Source organism: Magnolia sinica, chromosome 4 (genome assembly GCF_029962835.1).
Source record: "Magnolia sinica isolate HGM2019 chromosome 4, MsV1, whole genome shotgun sequence".
NCBI lineage: Eukaryota > Viridiplantae > Streptophyta > Magnoliopsida > Magnoliales > Magnoliaceae > Magnolia > Magnolia sinica.
Genome location: NC_080576.1, coordinates 104,249,884 through 104,272,973, shown reverse-complemented (window position 1 = coordinate 104,272,973; position 23,090 = coordinate 104,249,884). Strand labels below are relative to the sequence as shown.

At 41.5% G+C, this 23,090-nt stretch overlaps 1 protein-coding gene across 6 annotated transcripts in view; it reads right to left on the bottom strand.

Moving 5' to 3' along the window:
• Nucleotides 1–1,361: 1,361 nt before the first annotated feature.
• Nucleotides 1,362–23,090, bottom strand: part of LOC131243598 (uncharacterized) — an 87,978-nt gene continuing 66,249 nt past the window's right edge. For 3 of the 6 annotated variants that reach the window (XM_058243069.1, XM_058243068.1, XM_058243063.1), the window contains 2 exons: nt 1,817–1,897; nt 1,362–1,520 (listed from right to left, as the gene is read on the bottom strand). In XM_058243069.1, coding sequence (XP_058099052.1) covers nt 1,428–1,520; nt 1,817–1,897 — 174 coding nt within the window. In that variant the 3' untranslated portion in view covers nt 1,362–1,427. Of the gene's footprint in view, nt 1,521–1,816; nt 1,898–3,045; nt 3,667–23,090 lie in introns of those variants that run through there. The other 3 variants (XM_058243074.1, XM_058243076.1, XM_058243067.1) reach the window with 3 other exon arrangements.

Sequence of the window (23,090 nt, the reverse complement as noted above, 5' to 3'; positions counted from 1 at the left end):
ATCAAATTTTTTTCCTATTATTTTAGGGTACAAGCCCAAAAATGAGGCAGATCCAAAGATAGATTTATTTCGCCCCAACTGACCATTATAATCATCTACTAAGTGTGGTTTTTGGATTATGATCAATACAAAACATGCCACTCAGGATTTGAGCTAGATATATCCAACCTTTACAGACAATATTCAACGTCAAAATCACAAAATAAATAGAGTTCATTTGAAGAGCTCAGTGACAGATCAAACACTATAAACATTTCCAACCAAAATGTTTCAAAAAAAACAGAAGAGGATCCGTACCCATAATTCATTACCTACAATTCATTGATGGTATTGGTGTTAAAAATGTAAGAGTTTCTTGTACACAACGGAGGATAGAAGAAAATGATAATAAAACGATCAGATCTATCGGGTTCAAGGCTCGACTTGAACAATCAATTTCTCAAGACAGATTTGCTGCTCTTTTTCTGTAAATTCCAGCAAGTGCAAACGAAGGAAATTTGCAAATTGTCTTCAAGATACAATAAACTCTTAATCCGATTTTCAACACGAAAATTTGCACATTTAAGTATTGAACAGATCTCTAGTTTTGACACGGATATGCAACGTTCAGAAAAAACTCAGCAAGAAATCAGATCGAGAGTAATTGCACAGAAGATGATATAATCTTAAGGATTAAGAGTATGTTCTTCTGAATTATAGTATCCAGGATTTATATCAATTGAAAGGTTATCGATTTCTTCCTGAAGAGGTGCTAAAGTGCCTCTTCAAGAAATCTATACCCATTCACAGCAAATAATTGCCTTTTCATGAAAGGACATGACTCTTTGTCTTATGACAGTTATTTCTGTACCCATTCAGATAGGAGCAGTTATCCAACGTGAAAAACTGTATCCACATAAGCGACACATGGCATAGGTGCAACATGTACAATCATGTCACAATTACTCTCAATCAACAAAAAAAAGTAATAAAACATTAGGGTACCAGGCCCAAAAAATATGAACCGAGTACCAAAAAGACTAAGGCTCTGTTAGCTCCTTGCAACGATGCGCACGTGCGAAGTGCTAAGTGCGCCTAATAAAGCGCTAAAAGGCGTCCAAGCAGCCCTACAGCCCACGCTATGTGCGCAGGCGATGCGAAGAGATTTGAACCCTGGTTGCATAAGTAAAAACCCATTCTCTTATTGACTGACTATATACACTATTTATGGAAAGTTTAAATAATCAATATATTTATTTACTTTTTAAAAATAACTTTTATTTTTGAATTTTATTTTTATTCTAAAAAACACAACAATTGGAAAGTCCCAGTACACAGTTTTTTTTTTTTTTTTTTTTTTTTTTTTTTTTTTTTTTAAAGTGAAAACTGACAGATAATGTGCAAAGGAATTCCCAACCTGACACTGGTTTACGGTGGGAGATTGTTTGTCATAGAGTGCTGTCTTTTCCAGCTACTCCATGTCTTCGAGCTTTTGCTCGGAAAGCACCAGTGAATGTCGTCTTCGATTCCTGGGCCAAATCCTAAAAAAACAATTTTACAAATAAAACTGACATCAGCATGGTAGAAAATTGTAAATGAAGAAGATTTAGGTGATGCACACAAGATTCCCACAGTTTTGAACCAAGGCTAAAGTTCTCTTTTCTTGTAGTGTCTCAACATCATTTAATGTTATTGGGAAATTCTAATGCGGAAAATGCACATAAGATTCCCACACAACACCAATTTACAATAGGAGATGCTGGGTGCACACTCTTCTTCTTCTTCTCTCTTATTTTATTTTATTTTATTTTATTTTATTTATTTTTTATTACATTACCGGCTCTTTTTTTGACTTCTCTCCAAAGACGTCAGTGAGTACTGTCTTGGACTCCAAGGAAGCCCTTAAAAGATCCAAACCCTAACAAATGGAATTATAAATAAATCATGCATCAAATATAATAAGATAAAATTAAATAAATATTGAATGCCACATGATATGATCAATATTGTAGGAGTATTAGTGGGTACAAGTGTGACCTAAGTTTAGTTTGATCATGCTAATCATCTTATCCATGGGTTGCAAAAATCAATGTAGCAAAATAGTGCACATTAAAAAGGTTAGGATTATCTAATTGCATGAATTTTTCACATTTGCGACGCGAGAGAAATGGTCAACCACTACATTTTCTACTCATTTCTTATCTCATACTTCCACGTTGAACTCTTGGATAAGAAGGATCCATATTAACAAACGTGGCTTGGCATCTTCTTAGAAAAAAAGTATTTCGGTGCCACATGGTCAGTAAAAATGATGATCTTAGATGTTATCAAGTAAGACCTAAACTTGTCCAAAGCAAACACTATGCTTAATAGTTCCCTCTTCGTAGTGATATAGTTCACTTGAACAGAGTTTAGAGTTCCACTCACGTAGTAGATAACATAATTCCTCCTCTTCTTTAGCCTAACACGAAGTTGGAGGCGGATCACATGCTATGTGTCATTTAATAAATATGGGATATTGTAACGACCTTAGCTTTCCCCAGTGTCCAGATAAATTTCAAGAGACACAAGGGATGTGCAGACTCCACTTTGGTTCATATCAATGAATGAACTTTTTCTAGCATGATCAATATGGACCATTCATGTTTTCAAAAAAATAAATAGCAAGATCAAGATTATTTGATGAAGATGGCTGAAAATTAACCGTAGTAAGAACCACATGATGGATGTTCTATATCAATTCAATTCAATACGTATCTTACATCGTATAAGTCCATTTCAGTTGGGCCACCATGTTTATGTTGAGCAAGCATGTGACACTTTTAGCATATGCAATCGGTTTTTTTGTAGCATGTAAGACGAGTTCCACAATTATATCTTCCAAACACAAAATGTAGGGCTCTATGTAACTCTAGAAATTTTGTCCAAACAACATTAACCCAACCTCATCGTCCAACTCCATCCAATTTATGGATTTTGGTGCATGAGGTCTATAGAATCAACGGTTTGGATCACTGATCGATGGACACACTTATACCAACTTATAGAGTAAGAGAGATGCAATACCTCATTCATGCCTACTTCTACAACCTTCTCCTTGAGTGCACTTACGTCCTTGACCTGGTACTTGTTGAGTAGAGAAATGCTTGATATGGTAGACATGGGCGTCACCACCAAATCATCCATCACCATGTAAGTCACCACACCCTTAACGCAACCTCCTCCACCGTCCGATCCCGATGCTACGCCAAAAGCACTAACAGAGCTGCCGAACGACAAAACGCTGTGGGTGTGGGGGCCGAATGAGACGGAGGTGTGGGGGTATGAGTAGTTCTTTGATTTGGTGGAAGAAGCAGCATCTTGCAACAGAAGGAGAGGATTCTGACCACTCATCGGAATAGGCATCTTGGGGTTGAGGAGGGTATTTTTATCAAAGTTGGGTTGCATGTAATCAGAGGAGAGATTTTTAAGGCTACTGTAGAGATTACCAGTGCATCCCACCATGTGTTGCTTTGTGAGGAGCTTTGCAACGTACCCCATTGGCAATGCTAGGAGGGTGAAGAGAAAATCTATGAAATCTTTTCCAGCTTCTCCAAATAAAACCTCTCCTGTGTTCTCGTTCAGGACAAGCTTTAAGCTTTGCTTGGATGCCATGGTTTGGGTGGGTGACTTTGGGCTGTGGTCTTGTGCTAGTGTTGATTTATAGGGCTGTGTTTGCCACTATTCATTAGTGGGCAAAAACTCGAAGTGGGGCCCACAGATATCGACCTCATGGAATCTCCTATGTATATATGATCAGGTCACCTTATGGGAACTACCCATGAGTTCGAGATCTGTGGGCCTCACCTCATGTGTTGGACATCCACACCGTGCATTTTGTGTCTCCTTTTAGGTTATGACATGTCCCAAAATCAACTGTATTTGAAACTCACGTGGCCATAAAAACTGAAACTATGCAAAATCATGATATAATACATCTAAATCACTTATTAGGGCCTACCTGATTCTTGGAATGGTACAAAATTTAGTGTGAACCCTCATCCAAGTGGGACACACACAATGGATGGATTAGATGTCTGAGCCACATCTCCATGGGCCCCATAAACAATCATGAATGTTTCAGTGGGGGTGCATCTACTCTCAATTGGTGTATATGGTGTGGCCCACCTACGTTATAGATTGGCCTGATTTTTAAGCCCATGGCCACCATGGAAAGGTGCATCTAATTGATGATGTAGATCTCCAGCACACATTACATCATAGTTCAAAACTAACCTTGTGACCTTATCAATAGGTTTCAAATAAACAATTCCCAAACATTATAGTGGGCCCTTGTAAGTTTTCACCAGTATGGCGTTCAATCACAGTATTTCCTAAAGTATGGGCCACCTGAGATTTGGATTTTCTTCATTTTTTGGCTCATCCCTGAGATCGATAATCAGGCAAAACAGATAAACAGTGCATATATGAAATAAATATATCAATGTGGGCCCCACAGTAAGGGCCGCACCTATTCTGCTCGCTACATGCAAGAAACGGATTGGCTACTCCCCCTGCCAACCCGGTTTCTGGTGGTCGATGCTCTGTGGGCCCCATCATGATATATGTGTTTCAGGAGTACCATACCACAGGAAAACAATAGTGATTGGAGATCCACCATTAAAATCCTCCTAAGGCCCACTGGACTGTTTATTTGACATCCAATCTGTTGATTAGGTCATACAGACCCAGATGAAGGGAAAAAACAAAGATCAGCTTGATCCAAAACTTTTATGGCCCCCAAAAAGTTTTTAATGGTCGACATTTATTCAACACTGTTTCCTGTAACGTGGTCCACTTGAGATTTTGATATAACTGATTTTTGGTCTGATATCATAAAATGATCTAGAAAAATAAATGGACGGCATGGATGAAACAAATACATCATGGTGGGGCCCACAGAGCACCGACCATCAGCCATTGGGCGGTGGCAGGGGGAGTAGCCAATCCGTTTCCCTACATGCAACGGCAACTTTGTTTGCTTGCATCCCAAGTCTCCTCAACCGGAGAGTCCTGCGTTAAGTGATGGCCAGCAAATAAAAGCACTCAAAGAAAAGTTTGAAAAGTAGCCGATGAAAGCACTCCTTCGGGAAAAGTATGAAAAGTAGCAAACTTTCGTGTTAAAAAGAATGGACGGCACGCTCCGTACATGGGGCTGTATGGATGTGGGGACCGATCACTGAGATGCAACGCCACCACAACTTGCGGCATCAATCCATATTTCTCGCAGGGATACCATTTATTTAAGAAACATCCGAGCCATGAAAATCGTGGGCCCAGATGAAGATCATACCATGCAGGTACGCTCATTAGATAAGCCACAGCGTCAGAGAGAACGGACCCGGACCCTGATGGCTGATGCGCATTGCTGGCCTGGCCTACCTAGAGAGTGGGCCCAGATGAAGATCATACCATGCAGGTCCGCTCATTAGATAAGCCACAGCGTCAGAGAGAACGGACCCGGACCCTGATGGCTGATGCGCATTGCTGAGTCTGGTCATTATGGCCATGAGGGCTACCTCGTCGGAGTAGTTTTCAACCTATACGGCCTCAGCGTTGAACCAGATGGTGTAATTTTTTAGTGACTCATCGTCCTTTTAAGTCATTGTAAGAAGGTGAATCGCCAACTTGCAAATGTCTTTGCCTTCGATGAACTGTGTGGCAAAGGCTCTGCTAAGTTGAGGGAAAGAGCTGATGGACTTCGGCTTCGGGTTCTTGTACCACTTCCGCACTACCCCGGTGAGTGTTAGGTAGGATGCCCTACACATTACGGTCTGAAAGTTCCATGGAGCTTGATCCATGCTCGGAACAACTACAAGTGCTCGCCAGGGTTGCACGAACTTGAATAGGGTTGTATCTAGGGCATTCTAAATATGTGTGCTAGCTGAGACCACATGATGTCATCAGTGAATGGCAGCTTAGTCTGCTCAAGGAAGGCGTCAACAGATATCAGGGCCTTTGCTTGGTACTCTTATTGGATATTACCGAGCTCGTCTCAGATCTCTCTGATGTCCGCCCCCTAGGGGACATTGCTTTCTTCCATGGCTTTTGGGGCTCTCTTTCTCCATAAGCATGTCACTTGTCGTTGAGGGTATGACGCAAGTTGGATTCAGTGAGCTCCGTAGTCGCTCGTGTCTGGGATGGGGCGGCAGGGCTTTCTCTATCTCGTACTTGCCCCTGATGCTGTTTAGGTCGCAATTGTTCAGGGCGAGACTACTTATTTGCTGCCTTCACTGTTTCCTGCGGATTAGCTAGGGATGCTTGCCCCTGATGCTACATAGGTCGCAATTGTTCAGGGTAGGACTGCTCAGTCGCCCCCTTCGCTGTTTCCTGTAGGTTAACTAGGGACGCTTGCTGCCTTTCCAACAACCTCATGATACAATCTATGTTGTCAATCAGGGTTCCGACCTAGTTCTCAAGGGAACTAAGTCAACCTCCTTGATTTTGCGATTTGTGAACCACAACCCACGAGGGTGGTTGGGATTGGGGAGGTGACTGCAAAGCCTGCTCCTCCTCGGACGAGGCTTGATGGGAGGACCGGACAAGGCTTGATTGGGAGGACCAGACTATGGCTAGGGCCTTCCCTTTTCTCTTTACCATTGGAGGGAGAGCTGGGAATGGTTGTAGTTACTCTAGATAGTGAGAACACGACTCGTCGTTCCCACTAACGACACCAATCACGTTTGGGGCCTTTCCTTTTCTCTTTGGCATAGGAGGGAGGGCCGAAAATGGTTGTAGCTACTCAAGATGTTGAGAATATGGCTCCTCGTTCCCACAAAGGTTGCCAATATGCTGTTGCCAGAATCCGATCAACAGATGAGGTCGATGTAGAATTAAGACAGCTCTAGCCTTATTATCGCCCTCCAATAGATTTGCAAATAGTAGAGAAAATATGAGCAGCGGGGGTGCTAGTAGCTAGCTGTGGACCCTCTGATGCTTAAGTCAGGCTTGTAGAAGATGATCGCAAGGAACTAGATTAGGGCTTAGATGCATCACCTTTTTTCCTCCTTTGGTTTAGAGCCTGCGGTCGTATATATAGAGAGAGTGAGAGAAGGTTCTGAACCTCTGTATCCCAATGTGCTACGCTAGTGAGTCCCTAATTCAGCGGGGATTCTTATCCCAGATATGTCAAAGTGATATTTGGCCGAGCCTGAATATGTCAGAGTGATGTTCAACAAAGATCAGGCTAGATCCATATCTCTTCCAGATCCAGGGTGAGATTCGCTCTATGTTTCTTGTGCCGCCTCTCTCGTAATGGTTGACTTGGTTAGCCCGAGATATTGGGGAGCTTGGGGCTCGGAGCCCGAGCTCATTTCCCACGGGTTCCTTACTTGTGTTGTGGACATTCCTAGTGGGGCGATTCTTCTCTTACCGAACTCCGTCTCCGATGTCTCAACTCGGCACTTCATCTCTTAGATAAAGGAGTTGCTCGTCCCGTGTCGATTGTCCTTATGATTGAACCTCAGTCACCCCAGCTCGAAATAATATCACTTGTATATGATTGTTACTCTTCCCGTGCGAGGGATCAGTTTGATCTTCACCATAATAGGCCCTACACTCATGTTTGTTGTGCATCCACATTATATATATTTGTGGGTCGCCTCTAGGTCACCATATGTCCCAAAAATCAGCAATATTTGAAACTTGAATGGGCCGTACAATCTGAAACCATGCCCAAAACATTTAAAACCATTGGTGGGGCATACTTGAGTTTTGAAGTTGCCTTAAACTTGGTGTGAACCCACATCCAAGTGGGACTCACACATGTCTGAACCACATCTCCATGAATCATTAATGTTTAGTGTGCATCCACTCTTAATTGTTGTCTATGGTGTGGCCCTCCTACGTTAAGGATTGCCCTGATTTTTTAGCCCATGGCCACCATGGAAAGGCACGTCTAATTGATGTTGTGGATCTCCAGCACACATTACAGTGTGCAGTGAGTTCGGCATCATAGTTCAAAACTTCCTTGAGTCGTCGTTGAGTGCGCCCAACCCCAACCAAGATAGTCTCGCCCTTTCAATGGGGCTGACCTTGATGTATGTAGTGCCATCCATCTATTTAGCAGGTCATTTTATAGCATGAGCCCAAAACTGTATCATATCCAATTCTCAAGTTGGCCGTACTATAGGAACCAGTGGTGATTCCATTAATGAGCCACAAAAGACATTTATTTTTTTTACCTTCATCTACTTTAACGTGACCTTATCAACGGTTTGGATAGCTAATAAACATTACTGAAATATTACGGTGGACCCTTGAAAGTTTACAGTAAAGGGCATTCAATCACCGCTATTTCTTACAGTATGGTCTACCTTAGATGTGGATCTTCTTTATTTATTGAGCTCGGTCCTGACATGCTCTGAAATTGGATGAAGAGTCTAGATATGAAATAAATATATAAGGCGGAACTATGGTCAGTACTGCACCGTCTTAGCAGTGGCCGGGGAAGCGGATTGCGTACCGATTAATTCAGTACGCTAAGAGCATTGAGTAAACTGTGGGGCCCACTGATATATGTATTTTATCCACTACGTCCATCAATTTCACAGGATAATTTTAGTGCTTTAATACAAAATTTTAGTATATCTAAAACTAGAGTGAACCACACCAAAGGAAATAGTGGTAATTGAATGTCTACCGTACCGCTGAGAAATTCCTGAGGGCTATAGAAGTTTTGGATCAAGATTATATTTGTGTTTCCCTTCATTCATGTTTATGTGATCATCTTATGAATAGGTTGGATGATAAATAAACATCACTGTAGTGCCTACAAAGCTTTCAACGGTGGAAATCATTATCCCAGTTGTTTCCTTGGACTAGTCACAATATCGGTGCGCAGTGAGTAACTCAATACGCAATCCGATTGCGGTGGCTGGAGCCGCACCCAGTACCGATATGGGGCGGTAACCTTGTTTGCTTGCATCCCAAGTCACCTTGACAGGAGACTCTGATGGCCAACAGATAAAAAGGGGAGAAAATTTTGGCGTTTGCCGTTGCATATAATACGGTTGCACTGTTCATTGCGTAGAGCTATAGCTACAGATTATGGCCGTGCCTAGTGGTAGCGTAAGGCTACAAAGGTTCTATGCTTTTTCTCTAAGCTAACTATCACTACGGTTATTATCCGTAGCTATAAGTCTTCAGAATGGATGAGACAACCTCGCTGAATGTATTTTTCGTCTGAAAATAGTGTTTCTGTGCAAAATAGTTTAATTTGGTAAAGTAAAGTTTGAAAATGTGTGGAAAAGATGGTGGGTAAAAAGTGGAGTTTACAATCGGAAATTTCCCTAAAACAGATAAAACTTAAAAGCACTTCAAAAAGAAGAAGTACGAAATTTTCATTTTAAAAAAGAATGGACGGCGCGCTCCGTACATGACTTGGATGTGGGGACCGATCACTGAGATGCAACGCCACCATAACTTGTGGCATCAATCCATTTTTCGTGCAAAGATGCCATTTATCCAAAAAATCTGCTTCATGAAAACGGTGGGCCCATATGAAAAACATATCATGCAGGTCGGCTCATCTGATAAGCCACAGCGTAGAGAGGATGGTCCTCTGATGGTCTGATGCCCATTACTGGTATGGCCTACCTTGAGATTGGATCAACCCGATTTTTTATAAGGTTGATCTTCATAGTGAGACCTACCGTTTTAACGGCACAGATATCCTACCGGTTGTGGTTTTTTGATTGTAGGTTATCTATTTCTGGGTTCTAGGTGGTGATATACGTGCCTTTAATCGTTCACTTTACCGTCGTAGGCGGTACTCTGACAAGATAACTTTTTTTTTGAAAGCTGGTACGATGCAGCTGCGGCGCATATTAGATCAGATGCTTTGACTAATATTAAAATCAGGCCTATATTGTGTCCGACTTGATAAGTGGATTCGAGATACCATCATGGGGTGGCCATCCTATTACACGGATCAGATGTTCAATACACGAGAGACTTTGGCAGAAAAAGAATGGCTGTATATATACAGCCACTGTACGTGATGTCTATGAAGTTTATCTTTGCGGTGTTGGAAGCGAAAAGCCTGTGGTCCCAGCGCGGAGACGTACGTTTGCTGGGGCTGCGTGGGGCCACAGAGATGTCCGGGACAAGTCTACTATTTCGTGTGGTATGTCCCACATGAGTTTTGAATCCGCCTGATTTTTATACCCGTCCTATTTTGTTCTTTCGAGACAGATGGACGGGGTGGATTTGTTAAGGACATATATGTGGACCCCACGCAGCACGGGGTAAGGTATATCACTGCGCCTGGGTCACAGGCAATCCGCTGCTGCGGTGTTCAACACCGTACTATCTGTTATATTTTGTTTTAAAATAGTATTAAAATTTGAATTTTCAAATTTTTGGTGATTTCCCTCTGTTTTTGAAAAGTTGTAGTACTTTTGAGTTGTGGATTTTGTCTCACATCGGATTTGACATAGTAAACTATCTTGTATATAAAATAGTCTTTTTGCCTAGGGCTTGAGCCTCTTTCAGGGGGCATGTGAATTTGGTCCTGCGGGGGGGCTATGCCAATAGCTCTAATCAATGCCATTGACCACACACGCGCGCGCGCGCCGAGTCGAGTCCGAGTCCGAGTCCGAGTCCGTGTGCGGGTGCGGGTGCGGTGTGTACTCGCGTGGGTGTGTGTATGGGTACTCGCAGGACTGTATGTGCGGGAGTGTACTCGCATTTGCGCTTTTTCGTTTTAAACCAGAGAGATGCGTCCCTTCTGGTTGGTCGCCCCTGTTAGGTTTAAACCCAACGGACCTAACCTTTTGTAAAGGGTGCTTATGTACCACTTCGTAGTCCATATAAAGATTACCGATTCCAGTTTAAATATACGAAAAATTCTTCTCTTATAAAACGCTCTCTAATATTCGGTTTTAAGCATTTTTCTACTGAATTCATCGCTGAGTCAACTCAGTACTTTCGAATTAAACTGCAAGTGGTTCGAGCCCATGTACAGTGAGTACACCGCTGGGACCGGGTCATAGTCGTTGTATCCTGGAGGTCGATTGCTCTGGAAACCTGTTGCACTTGGGACGCTGTCCAATGGGAGCAAATTCGATTTCAAGTCAAGTCACTCAGTCACGCCTCGACTCAATTCAATAAGTTCTTCTTTCTCAAAATTTATTTTCCTTTTTTGGTTCTCGATTTTTAATAGTCTATTTAATTCAACTAAATATTCCAACAATCTTGAAAATCGAATTGTTGAATTACATAGACTATGACTACAGTAACAGTAAATGCTTCTACTGAGTTAGCCAAAATTGAACCGTTCGCTGGACAATCATTTAAACGGTGGAAACAGAAACTGATGTTCGCTCTGACCACCCTAAAAGTTTCATACATTTTATCTGAATCATTTACTATAGATCCAGAAAATCAAACTGAAGTAACAGATGAAAATAATTGTAAAAATTATATTCTAAAATCTTTATCCAACGAACTATATGACGTGTATGCTTCTTACGTGTCTGCTAAAGACATATGGACTGTTTTGGAAAAGAAATACATATTAGAAGATCCATGCAGTAAAAAATATGCAATTGCTAATTTCCTTTATTATGAAATGACAGACGATATACCTGTCACAAATCAGATTCATGATTTTCAAAGTCTAGTTCACGATCTATCGACAGAAGGAATTAAGTTGAATGAAGTGTTTCTGTTAGGAGCACTAATAGAAAAGTTACCGCCCTCCTGGAAAGAATATAAGAATAGAATGAAACATAAAAAGAACGGTGTTTCTTTGGAAACCACTATCGTACACATACGAATAGAGGAGGCCAATAAAATTAGGAAACAAAAAGAAAATAAAAATGAGATCTTGTGGAATCAAGTCGGGCAAATAATAAGAAAAAGGGCAACTGTCATAACTGTAGCAAACCTGGACATTATGCAAATGAATGTAGGCTCAAAAAGAAGAATACAAACAATCAATTCAAGAAAAAAAGAAACTGCTACAACTGTGGAAAGCCTGGGCATCATGTCAAAACCTGTAGGCTTAAGAAAAACAAAGATAAGCCGCAAGCTAATTTTATAGAAATAGGCAATGAGTCTGACATGATAGTAGCTGTGGTGTTAGAAGTCTTCCTTGTAAACACTTGGAGTGGGTGCTAGACACTGGTGCAACTAGGCACGTGTGCAAGGATCGTAGCATGTTTACCTCCTACCAAGTATCAGGAGATGATGAACAGGTGTTCATGGGTAATGCTAGAACGTATCCAGTTGTAGGGAAAGAAAAAGTACTTCTGAAACTCACTTCTGGAAAGACTCTAATGTTGAATGATGTCCTACATGTGCCAGACATTAGAAGAAACTTGGTCTCTGGTTTACTCCTCAATAAGGCTGGTGTTAAGTTAGTATTTGATTCAGATAAGCTTGTAATGACTAAGAATGAAACTTTTGTTCGTAAGGGGTACTGTAGCGATGGTTTATTCATTATAAATGTATCCAATGTTAATAATAAGAAGACATTCAGTTCTGTTTATATCGTTGAACCTTTTTATCTATGACATAGTAGATTAGGTCATGTAAATATAGCATCTTTGAAGAAAATGAAAAGATTAGGTTTATTACCTAATATATCTAATGAAGAATTTGACAAATGTGAAACATATGTCGAATAAAAATTCATTAGAAAACCCTTTAAACAAATAGAAAGATCATCTGTTCTATTAGATTTAATACACAGTGACTTAGGTGATTTTAGAAATCATATGTCTAGCGGTGGAAAAAGATATTACATAACTTTTGTAGATGATTACTCTAGGTTCACTAGAGTCTATTTGTTAAGGAATAAAGATGAAGCTTTAGATGTTTTTTCTAAATACAAAATTGAAGTTGAAAATCAGTTAAATATAAAAATTAAAAGACTTAGAACAGATAGAGGATGTGAATATGAATCTTCTCAATTTAGAGAATTATGTGAAAAGAATGTAATAGTTCACGAAACTACAGCTCCTTATACACCAGAACAAAATGGAATAGCAGAACGTAAGAATAGAACTCTAAAAGAGATGATGAATGATATGTTAAATAGTTGAGGCTTACCCTCAAATATGTGGGGAGAAACAATTTCATCTGCTTGTTATATTCTAAATAGAATTTCTTCTAAATCTTCTGAACAAACACCATATGAACTTTGGAAGAATCATGTTCCTAGTTACAAATATATTAAAGTGTGGGGGTGTCTTGCTAAAGTAGGATTGCCTGAAACTAAGAAAAGAAAGTTCGGTCCTAAAACGACCGACTGTGTATTTATAGGTTATGCACAAAACAGTACGGCCTATAGGTTTTTAGTTTTAAAAACTAAGGATAATATTCTAAATCCTAATACAATTATAAAAGTTAGGGATGCAGAGTTCTTTGAGAACGCATTCTCTATGAAATCTAAACCTATAGGAATAGAGGAAGTCAATGAATCAGATATTGCATCTACTAGTAAAAATGTATACGAGAAAGTAGTAGAAGAGATACAACAAAAAAAAAGTACTAGGGTTAGAAGAGAAACTAACCTAGGAGATGATTTTTTTCACTTTCTTAGTAGAAGATGATCCTACAACCTATATAGAAGCAATTAACTCTCCAGATGCAACCTTTTGGAAGGAAGCAATAAATGATGAGTTAAAATCTATTATATCTAATAACACTTGGAAAATTGTAGACCTACCACCTGAAAATAAACCAATAGGTTGTAAATGAGTGTTTAGAAAGAAACTAAAACCAGATGGGACTATTGATAAATTTAAGGCTAGGTTGGTAGCGAAAGGCTTTAAACAAAAAGAAGGAATAAATTACTTTGATACATACTCTCCTGTAACTCGAATTACAACTATTAGGGTCTTAATAGCGATAGCCTTCATATATAAACTGGTGGTACACCAGATGATCGTTAAGACAACTTTTCTAAATGGAGACTTAGATGAAGAAATATATATGGAACAACTTGAGGGTTATAAGATATCAGGAAAAGAATATAAAGTATGTAGACTAATTAAATCATTATATAGTTTAAAACAGGCTCCCAAACAATGGCATGAAAAATTTGATGGTGTTTTAAAATCAAATGGTTATCATATAAATGATGTAGATAGATGGGTATATAGTAAAATTTCTGGAAATGATTATGTTATTATATGCCTTTATGTTGATGGCATGCTTATTTTTGGAACTAATATTAAATTAGTTAATACAACTAAGAAATTTTTATCATCTAAGTTTGACATGAAAGACTTAGGAGAGGCTAGTGTAATCTTGGGTATTGAAGTAACCAGGAAAAATGATGTTATTATATTATCTCAATCTCATTACATTGAGAAGATATTGAGAAAGTTTAACCATTTTGACTGTTTACCTGTCAGTACTCCTTATGATTATAGTGTGACTCTCATGAAGAATACAGAAAATAGTGTCTCAATTGGAGTATTCTAGAATAATTGGTAGCCTTATGTATCTAACAAACTGTACTAGACCAGACATAGCTTTTGCAGTAGGAAGGCTAAGTAGATATACACATAACCCTGAAAAAGAGCATTAGAATGCTTTGTCTAGGATTTTGAGATACCTAAAAGGCAGTATAGCCTATGGTTTACATTATAATGGTTTTCCTGCTGTATTAGAAGGATACAGTAATGCTAACTGGATTAGTGATTCAGATGAGACAAAATCCACGAGTGGATATGTCTTCACTTTAAGTGGAGGAGCAGTCTCTTGGAAGTCTACCAAGCAGACATGTATCGCTCGGTCTAGTATGGAATTCGAGTTTATTGCTTTACAAAAGGCTGAAACAGAACCCGAGTGGCTTGGAAATCTCTTAGCTGATATACTATTGTGGCCAAAGCCTGTATCGGCCGTATCTATTTATTGTGACTGTCAAGCAGCTATAGCGAAAGCAAAGAGTAAAATATATAATGGAAAGAGCAGGCATATTAGACTTAGACACAACATAGTGAAACATATGTTGCGTGATGGAGTCATATCTATTGACTTTGTGAGGTCAGAAAAGAATCTAACAGATCCTCTGACTAAAGGACTATCTAAAAGGTTAGTCAATGATACATCGAAGGGAATGGGGCTGAGTCTAATATATGAGCTGCCAGTGTTGGCAACCCAACATATACAAGTGGAGATCCCATGAGATAGGTTCAATGGGTAAATAACAAGACACGAGGTAGACGATTGCACTGAGTTGTATGAGCCCCTTCTATGGTGTACAGTGCGAGCAACAACGCAGAAGGATGAGTTGTTACAACTCTTAATGAATCCATAGCCATATTGTAACGTCCTGAAATTCGGGGGTCGAACATAACTCAGCTCCCAAGTTCTAAAACATCACTTATGCAACATATTTAATGAAGGATGTATATTGTCTGTATTAGTGCATAAAATATGGAATAGATTAAGTCAAATTGCAGATATAATTCAGGGATAAGTGAAGAACGCAAGCGGAAGACTTAAAGAAATATATGTGAACATGTACAAATTCCTGAAATACATACACATACCAGGTCGTAATACAAGTGTTGCTATCAAAATTATAAGTATCAAATTACATCATTTAATCCCAAAAGAAATTCTAGAATCCGCGCTTCAGAACAAGGTTCACTAGAACCCGCCTGAAAACTGCATGAAAGAGAATGTAGCCTCATCATCCTCAATCTCTTGCTCTGCCTCAGAGGTCTCATCAACATCTGCAACTAAGATAGAGTCTGGTGAGTGTTTAACACTGCCCAGAACGTGGGAGTAAGTGATCAACTCAGTGGAACAATAAAGCAAAGGTTGACATGTTATCAGTTCAATCAAGCAGTAATGATAAAGCAGAACAATCAAACATGTCCTAAATACTCTTGTTAATGCAAGGATGTATGAAGAATGATGCGTGCCCTCGCGCGTACACCCTCAGCGTCTTCATCTTACGTTACGCATGATATCGCCTCAAAATGCGCCACGTCTTCAAAGCACATGCAAATGCGGTGCATGAACATGATTACCAAGTTGTTATTAGACCTTTTCATACAGCAGGATTGGGAAGCTAAGGTACCTTCCTCATATCACCATCCAAACAGTGATCCATTCTAAGGTCGTCAGTCCTAGACATCTCATACGATCATATGGTTTCAGGTCGTTGCAAAGGGCTCCTCACCATTCATTGCACGCCTATCATACCTTCATTACCACAATAAGGCTCGTCACCTCAATGCGGTATCTAGGCATGCTCGAGATCACTACAAAGGGCTCGTCACCAATCAATGTAGGCCGACAGTGCGAATATAGTGTCTCATACCACCATAATCGGCTCACGAGTTTGGTTACTCACTGGTCACTATGGGGAGGCTCGTCACCCCAGCGTAGGTCAACAGCTCGACCACAGTGTCCCATACCACCATGTTCGGCTCATGAGTCTTAACGGATCAAGGTACTATGATTATCAGGATTTCATCGGTAGGTTTGGTACCCGAAATTCAAACAATAACGTCCATACATGATGAACATACATCGGATAATCGGGTTACTTGACGAACTCGACTAGCACGAGCGCACGTTGGGTTGAACGATATAGAGTGCGCAAACACTCCGCGTGGCCAAACCACTGCCGACAACTCTAATACGATTCGGGTTCGTCTAATCACGTCCTTCGTGGCGAAAGCAATCTCAACTACGAACTTAAGGCCGATTACCGATTTCCTGGACTATTCATAGTCCCAAGCACATTTCACTACAACAGATATTGATATCAGCAAATTTAGAATAGTAAGGGAATAATAATTTCAACCATGTAGCATATGAGTATTTGAAGAATATCAACTTAACTTGGATTTATGCACAAGTAATGCTGGAAGTTAAACAACAAGGAATATGATTTGCATGTGGTAAATCCTACACATCAATAGGAGTGTTGAGAATCGCTTCTCAACGCCCGCAAATAGTATAATATATTACACTTTAGTTCATTCAGGCATTTCTACAAACACTTAGAATACATAGTTCAACATACATGACGTATGTTGAAATACACACATTTGGACAATTCCTTTTACTAAGAAGTTGTCGCACATACAATTAGCATACGTACATGACAAATAATTATGGCAAACACATGTTCATATTTTATACGCATACGGTACTTTATACATACACATAGAATACACAAATCTCAATGTAACACATGCATATCAGGAACACAAAATAAATATAACATTTGGCATGTGAAATCTCATCCATAATAAGAATAAACCATTCACTGGCATTGAAAGCCTTGAAAACCATAACCTATATGATTAAAGTCCGCACCTTAGACCAGAAATAGAACACCGAACTGATTTAGACGATATGTCTTTGTCAACGGCGACAGGACAACCTAAAACAAGAATAAAAATAAGCTACAACAACACAAAGACTATTCTAAGCTCTAAAACAAATTAGGGCTAGGTTAACTTACCCAAAGATGAACTTAGAATTGCTGGAATAACGATTCAAAAGTGAAGGTTTAAAGATGAAGAAGAACAGGAAAGAATCTAAGATGATTCACCAACTTCTCTCTCACTTTCTCTTTCTTTTCCTCTCTTTCTTAGCTAGGGTTAGAAAATTCGTATGGAAAAGAGAGTTAGGGTTTTAAGGTCTATATATAGGCCTAATATTGATGAAAATAACCCCAGGGCCAGGGTATACTTAGGGTATAACCAAAATAGGCCTCTCTCGATCCAACGGAGCACTTCCGGTGGGCCTAATACCACGAAAGGTCGGACTTAAGCTCACTGACCATGAATCTAGGTCAAGCTGAATTTTCGTACCGATCAGATCTTCAGATCAGTCGTGGCGGACCACACTCAATTCAACGGTCACCGAAACTCGATCAGGTTCACAAGCATAAGGACATGCCTGGGCCACCTTTCCTAATCAGAGGGTGAAATTGGGTCAGAATCCAACGGTCAGATTGCTTAAAATCGTCGCGCAAGCGACACGACTCAGATTTCATAAAATCTCATTAAATTTCCAACCGTTCTCACACTCTTCACTCCGGACTTAATCAAATCGACCCAGAACATCATCTGGACTTAATTTTTGAGGTGATGACCAAGTCCAACATGGTGACCACAACAGCCTAAGATCATCGCTATCGGACTTTTGACGCGCGGTCCCGGTCCGATCTAGAACTTTCAAAAATTTTCAAGAGCAACTGGATTTAGCGATGGATCCCAGATTTCAGAGTAACATAGCACTAACTATTTTACAGATTTTGAGTCATGCAGATCTAATTAAAAGTGATTGATGCAAATTTCACAAGCAATCGAGTTTAGCGCTAATTACCCCAAAAAGCTACTAAGGAAAGATAGAGGTAGTACTCGGGTCTTGGCACAAAATTTCCTGGGTCATTACAATCTACCCTTTTTAAAGAAAATTTCATCCTCGAAATTCATACCTTCTCATATTCCTCAAGGATCTGAAGGTAGCTCTTTCTAACCTCAGCTTCGAATTCCCAAGTAGCCTCTTCCTCACTATGATGCGTCCATAGTACCTTCACAAGAGGGATGACCTTGCTACGCAATACCTGCTCCTTCCCGTCGAGAATACGCGTCGGTCGCAGTACATATGTGGCATCCTCGCTCAACTGCACCTGCTCCCAACTGATAATATGCGAAGGATCAGGAACGTACTTCTTCAGTATAGAAACATGAAATACGTTATGCACGCCCGCAAGAGGTGTGGGCAAAGCAAGGCGGTATGCTACCGCTCCCACTCGATCTAGAACTTGAAATGGACCAATAAATCTCAGCGTGAGCTTTCCCTTCTTACTGAACCGTAGAACTCCCTTCATAGGAGAGACCTTCAGAAATACATGGTCTTCAACCTCAAACTCAAGCGGTCGCCGCCTCGCATCAGCGTAACTCTTCTGCCTACTCTGGGCTGTCAGAAGTCGATGTCGAATAATGTCAACTTTCTCTGAAGTCGCCTGCACCAACTCCGGGCCAATCAAACTACGCTCGCCAACTTCTGCCCAGCAATGCGGTGCTCTGCACGGGCGACCATACAATGCCTCATAGGGAGCCATGCCGATACTCGCCTGGAAACTGTTATTATATGCGAACTCTCTATATTGGAGACAATCATCCCAACTGTCCTTGAAATTCAAAACACAAGCTCGCAACATGTCTTCCAGGATCTGATTCACGCGTTCCATCTACCCATCTGTCTGCGGATGAAACGTGGTGCTGAACTTAAATTTCACACCCATCGCTTTCTGGATACGAGTCCAGAAGATAGATGTGAAACGCGTGTCTCTGTCAGACACAATCTCAAAGGGAACTCCATGCAGATGCACAATCTCCTTGATATACAACTTAGCCAACTAGTCTGCAGAGTTTGTGACTCTGATCGGTAAGAAGTGAGCCGACTTCGTTAATCGGTCGATGATCACCCAAATAGAGTCATATCTCTTCCTCGTTCTCGGCAACTCAGAAATAAAGTCTATAAAGATGAAGTCCCATTTCCATTCTGCTATGGGCATGGGCTGAAGCAACCCAGGAGGTTGGTGATGCTCTGCCTTGACCTGCTGGCACGTGAGACAACGAGAGACAAACTCAGCAATATGGACCTTCATGTTGTCCCACCAATAAGATCTTCTCATATCCTGATACATCTTCGTGCTACCTGGATGCATCGCAAGCTTAGACTATGGGCTAACTCGAGAACCTCCCGTCTCAAGTTAGGGATGTCAGGAACACATAACCGGCCACGAAATTGTAGGCCCCCATCAGAACTAACACTCCAGTCGGAGTTCTCATCTGTACCAACCCGCTTTCTCATCTTCACCAAAAGCTCATCATCTGCCTGAGCTGCAACGATCTTCTCGTCGATAAGGGGCTGTACAAGAATGTGTGCGATAACCTCATATGGTTCTTCCACCGTAAGCTTCTACTCAAAGTCTTGCACAAACTCCAACATATCCCACTCTGCTATCATCAGCGGAGCCACAAACTTAATAACCTTCTTGCGACTCAACGCATCTGCCACAAGGTTCACCTTGCCCAGATGGTATGAAACATCAAACTTAAAGTCTTTTAATATTTCCATCCATCGGCGCTGCCTCATATTCAAGTCACGCTGTGTGAAAATATACTTAAGGCTCTTGTGGTCGCAAAAGAGCTCAAACTCCTCTCCATAAAGGTAATGTCTCCAGAGCTTTAATGCGAAAATGACAGCTGCTAATTCCAGGTCGTGCGTAGGGTAATTCTCTTCGTGTTTCCTCAACTGCTGCGAAGCATAAGCAATCACCCTGTCCTTCTACATAAGGATACAACCCAGACTAACGTGAGAGGCGTCAATATATATAATATACTTAACCCCTTGCTCTGGCAATACTAGCACAGGGGCAAACGTCAACTTTTCCTTCAGCTCTTAAAAAGCTTCCTCCGCCCTTTCATTCCAAGCAAACTTCAAATCTTTCCGTGTCAACTGCGACAACGGTCTAGCAATCTTCGAGAAGTCTTGAATGAAGCGTCGATAATAGCCTGCAAGACCTAGAAAGCTCCTTACCTCAGTAACTGAACTAGGCTACTTCCAGTCTTACATTACAGCTACCTTAGCAAGATCGACAACTATCCCTTCCTTAGACACCACATGTCCCAGGAACTTGACTTTCTCTTTCCAGAAATCACACTTCTTGAACTGGGCAAAAAGCTAATTCTTCCTAAGAGTATCCAAAACCGCTCTTAAGTGCTTCTCGTGCTCTTCCCGACTCGTAGAATATATCAAGATGTCATCGATAAAAACAATGACGAATCGGAACAAGAATGGCCGAAACACCCTGTTCATCAGATCCATGAACACGGCCGGTGCGTTCGTAAGACCGAACGACATCACAAGGAACTCATAGTGGCCAAAGCTAGTCCTGAAAGAGGTTTTCTGCACGTCCTCATTCTTAACGCGCAACTGGTGATACCCTGACTGTAGATCAACCTTTGAAAAGTACCGTGCCCCTTTTAATTGATCAAACAGATCATCAATCCTAGGCAAAGGGTACTTATTCTTCACAGTTACCAGATTCAACCTGCGATAATCAATACATAATCGCAAGGAACCATCCTTCTTCTTCACAAACAAGACATGTGCTCCCCAAGGAGACACACTAGGCCGAATAAAACCCAAATTCAACAAACCATCTATCTGCTTCCTCAATTCCTCCATTTCACTCGAAAGCATACGATAGGTGGGTAAAAAAATGGGCACCGCACTAGGCATGAGATCGATAGTAAAATCAATCTCGCGCTGAGGAGGTAATCTAGAAATTGACTCAAACACATCTTCAAACTCCCGAACTACCGGCGTGCTATCAAACGCCGATTCAGCCATACTTTCTAACAGAGAAGTATAATAATTAAGACGAAAAGAGTAACTGACCTGAACTGAGAAAGTAACTGCCTCGCCCTCAGGTTCATGGATTGTCACTGATCTGGCTTTACAATCAATCTCTGCTCGCATCCTCGTGAGCCAATCCATACCCATAATAACATCGTAATGATAAAAAGGTGCGACAAAGAAATCAACATGAATCGATCCACTTCTTAGATCGACCAAACAATCCATACAATGCTTATTCATAGCAGAGGAAATCCCCGTAGCGGTAGTAAGCGTCACTCCTTTCATAGAAACAGAGCTCAAACCCAAATGCCTAACTGCCGCATATAATATAAGAGAAGTGGTGGACCCTATATCCATTAACATAGAAACGGGACTACCTTCAATGTGCGCTGTAACCTCGAAGGATCTCGGCACCAAGTCAGACATAGGTGCTTCAGTTGAGAGCGAATGAACTCGAGCCTGCTGCTGACAATTCGACGGAGGAACCATGGGCCGCTGAGGTGGCCTGAAGCTAGGTACTACAGGTCTGAAGGATGGATGAGCTGGCACTGAACGAAGAGGTGGAGGAGAAATAACCTGAGACATCGGATGGCTAATCCTCTGCGGTGGAGTAAAACTACTGGCCCGCATACGTGAAAAGTAAAAACGATCCAAATGCCCCATCTTTCCACAATACGAACAGCGAAGATCAGCTCGCATCTGTTGAGCGGGCGGCGCTAAACGCTTAGGAGGAGAATCTGCCCGTGGCCTCTTGTCGAGAAAAGGTGCACCCTGAAAGTCAGGTCGCGGTCTACGAACCATAAGTGCTCGCATACGGGACAACCTATCCCCGTCCTACTCTGCTCGCAAGGACATGTTCACCAACTCCGCATAGGAAGAAATGCTAGCACAACATATCTTCGATCGGATCTCAGGCCTCAATTTCTCAGAAAAGCGCCACATCCTCATCGGCTGATCTCCCAGAATCAAAGGAACATACCGACCTAGCTCAGTGAACCAATTCTCATACTTCGTCACCGACAGCCCTCCTTGGCGGTGGCGAAGGAACTTACTCTCCTTCTCATGTCGATACGTAACCGGGAAATACTTCTCGTGGAAGCATGCCTCAAACACCTGCCATGACCACTCAAATTCTTCCTCGACAGTGCGAAGAACACTGTACCACCATAGACTGGCCTCCTTCTCAAACATGAAGGAGGCAAGCTCAACCTGTTTAACCTCAGAGCAGTGCAGCGGTCTTAGTATCTTAGAGATGCGATCAATCCAATACTCGGCCTCCTCGGGTCTATAAGAACCCGCAAATGTGGGAGGTCGTAAGCGCTGGAATCGCTCAAAAGTGCCGCTCGCACTGGCGCTCCAAGATGGGGACATAGGTGAAGCAGGAGGAGTCGCCCCCACTGACTGAGCAAAGATGCCAGCCATGGAAGATAGGAACTACTGCTGCTGCTGGTGGTGGTGGTGCTGCTGTTGAATCTGCTGCTGTTGCATCAACAACATCATTTGCTCAAACCTATCAGATGGTGGAGCAAACGAAGATGCATGACTCGGCTCAGGAACTGAAGGCGTGACTGGAGGAGCCATAGGTGTCCGCCCAACACCGGCATGAGACGGGCCCGTCTGTGGATCCATCTGGCTATCGCTCAGGAGAGAAACCCCGACAAGCGACTCAACCAAGGAGAGACGGGCCGAAGTCTTCGAACCTTTAGGAG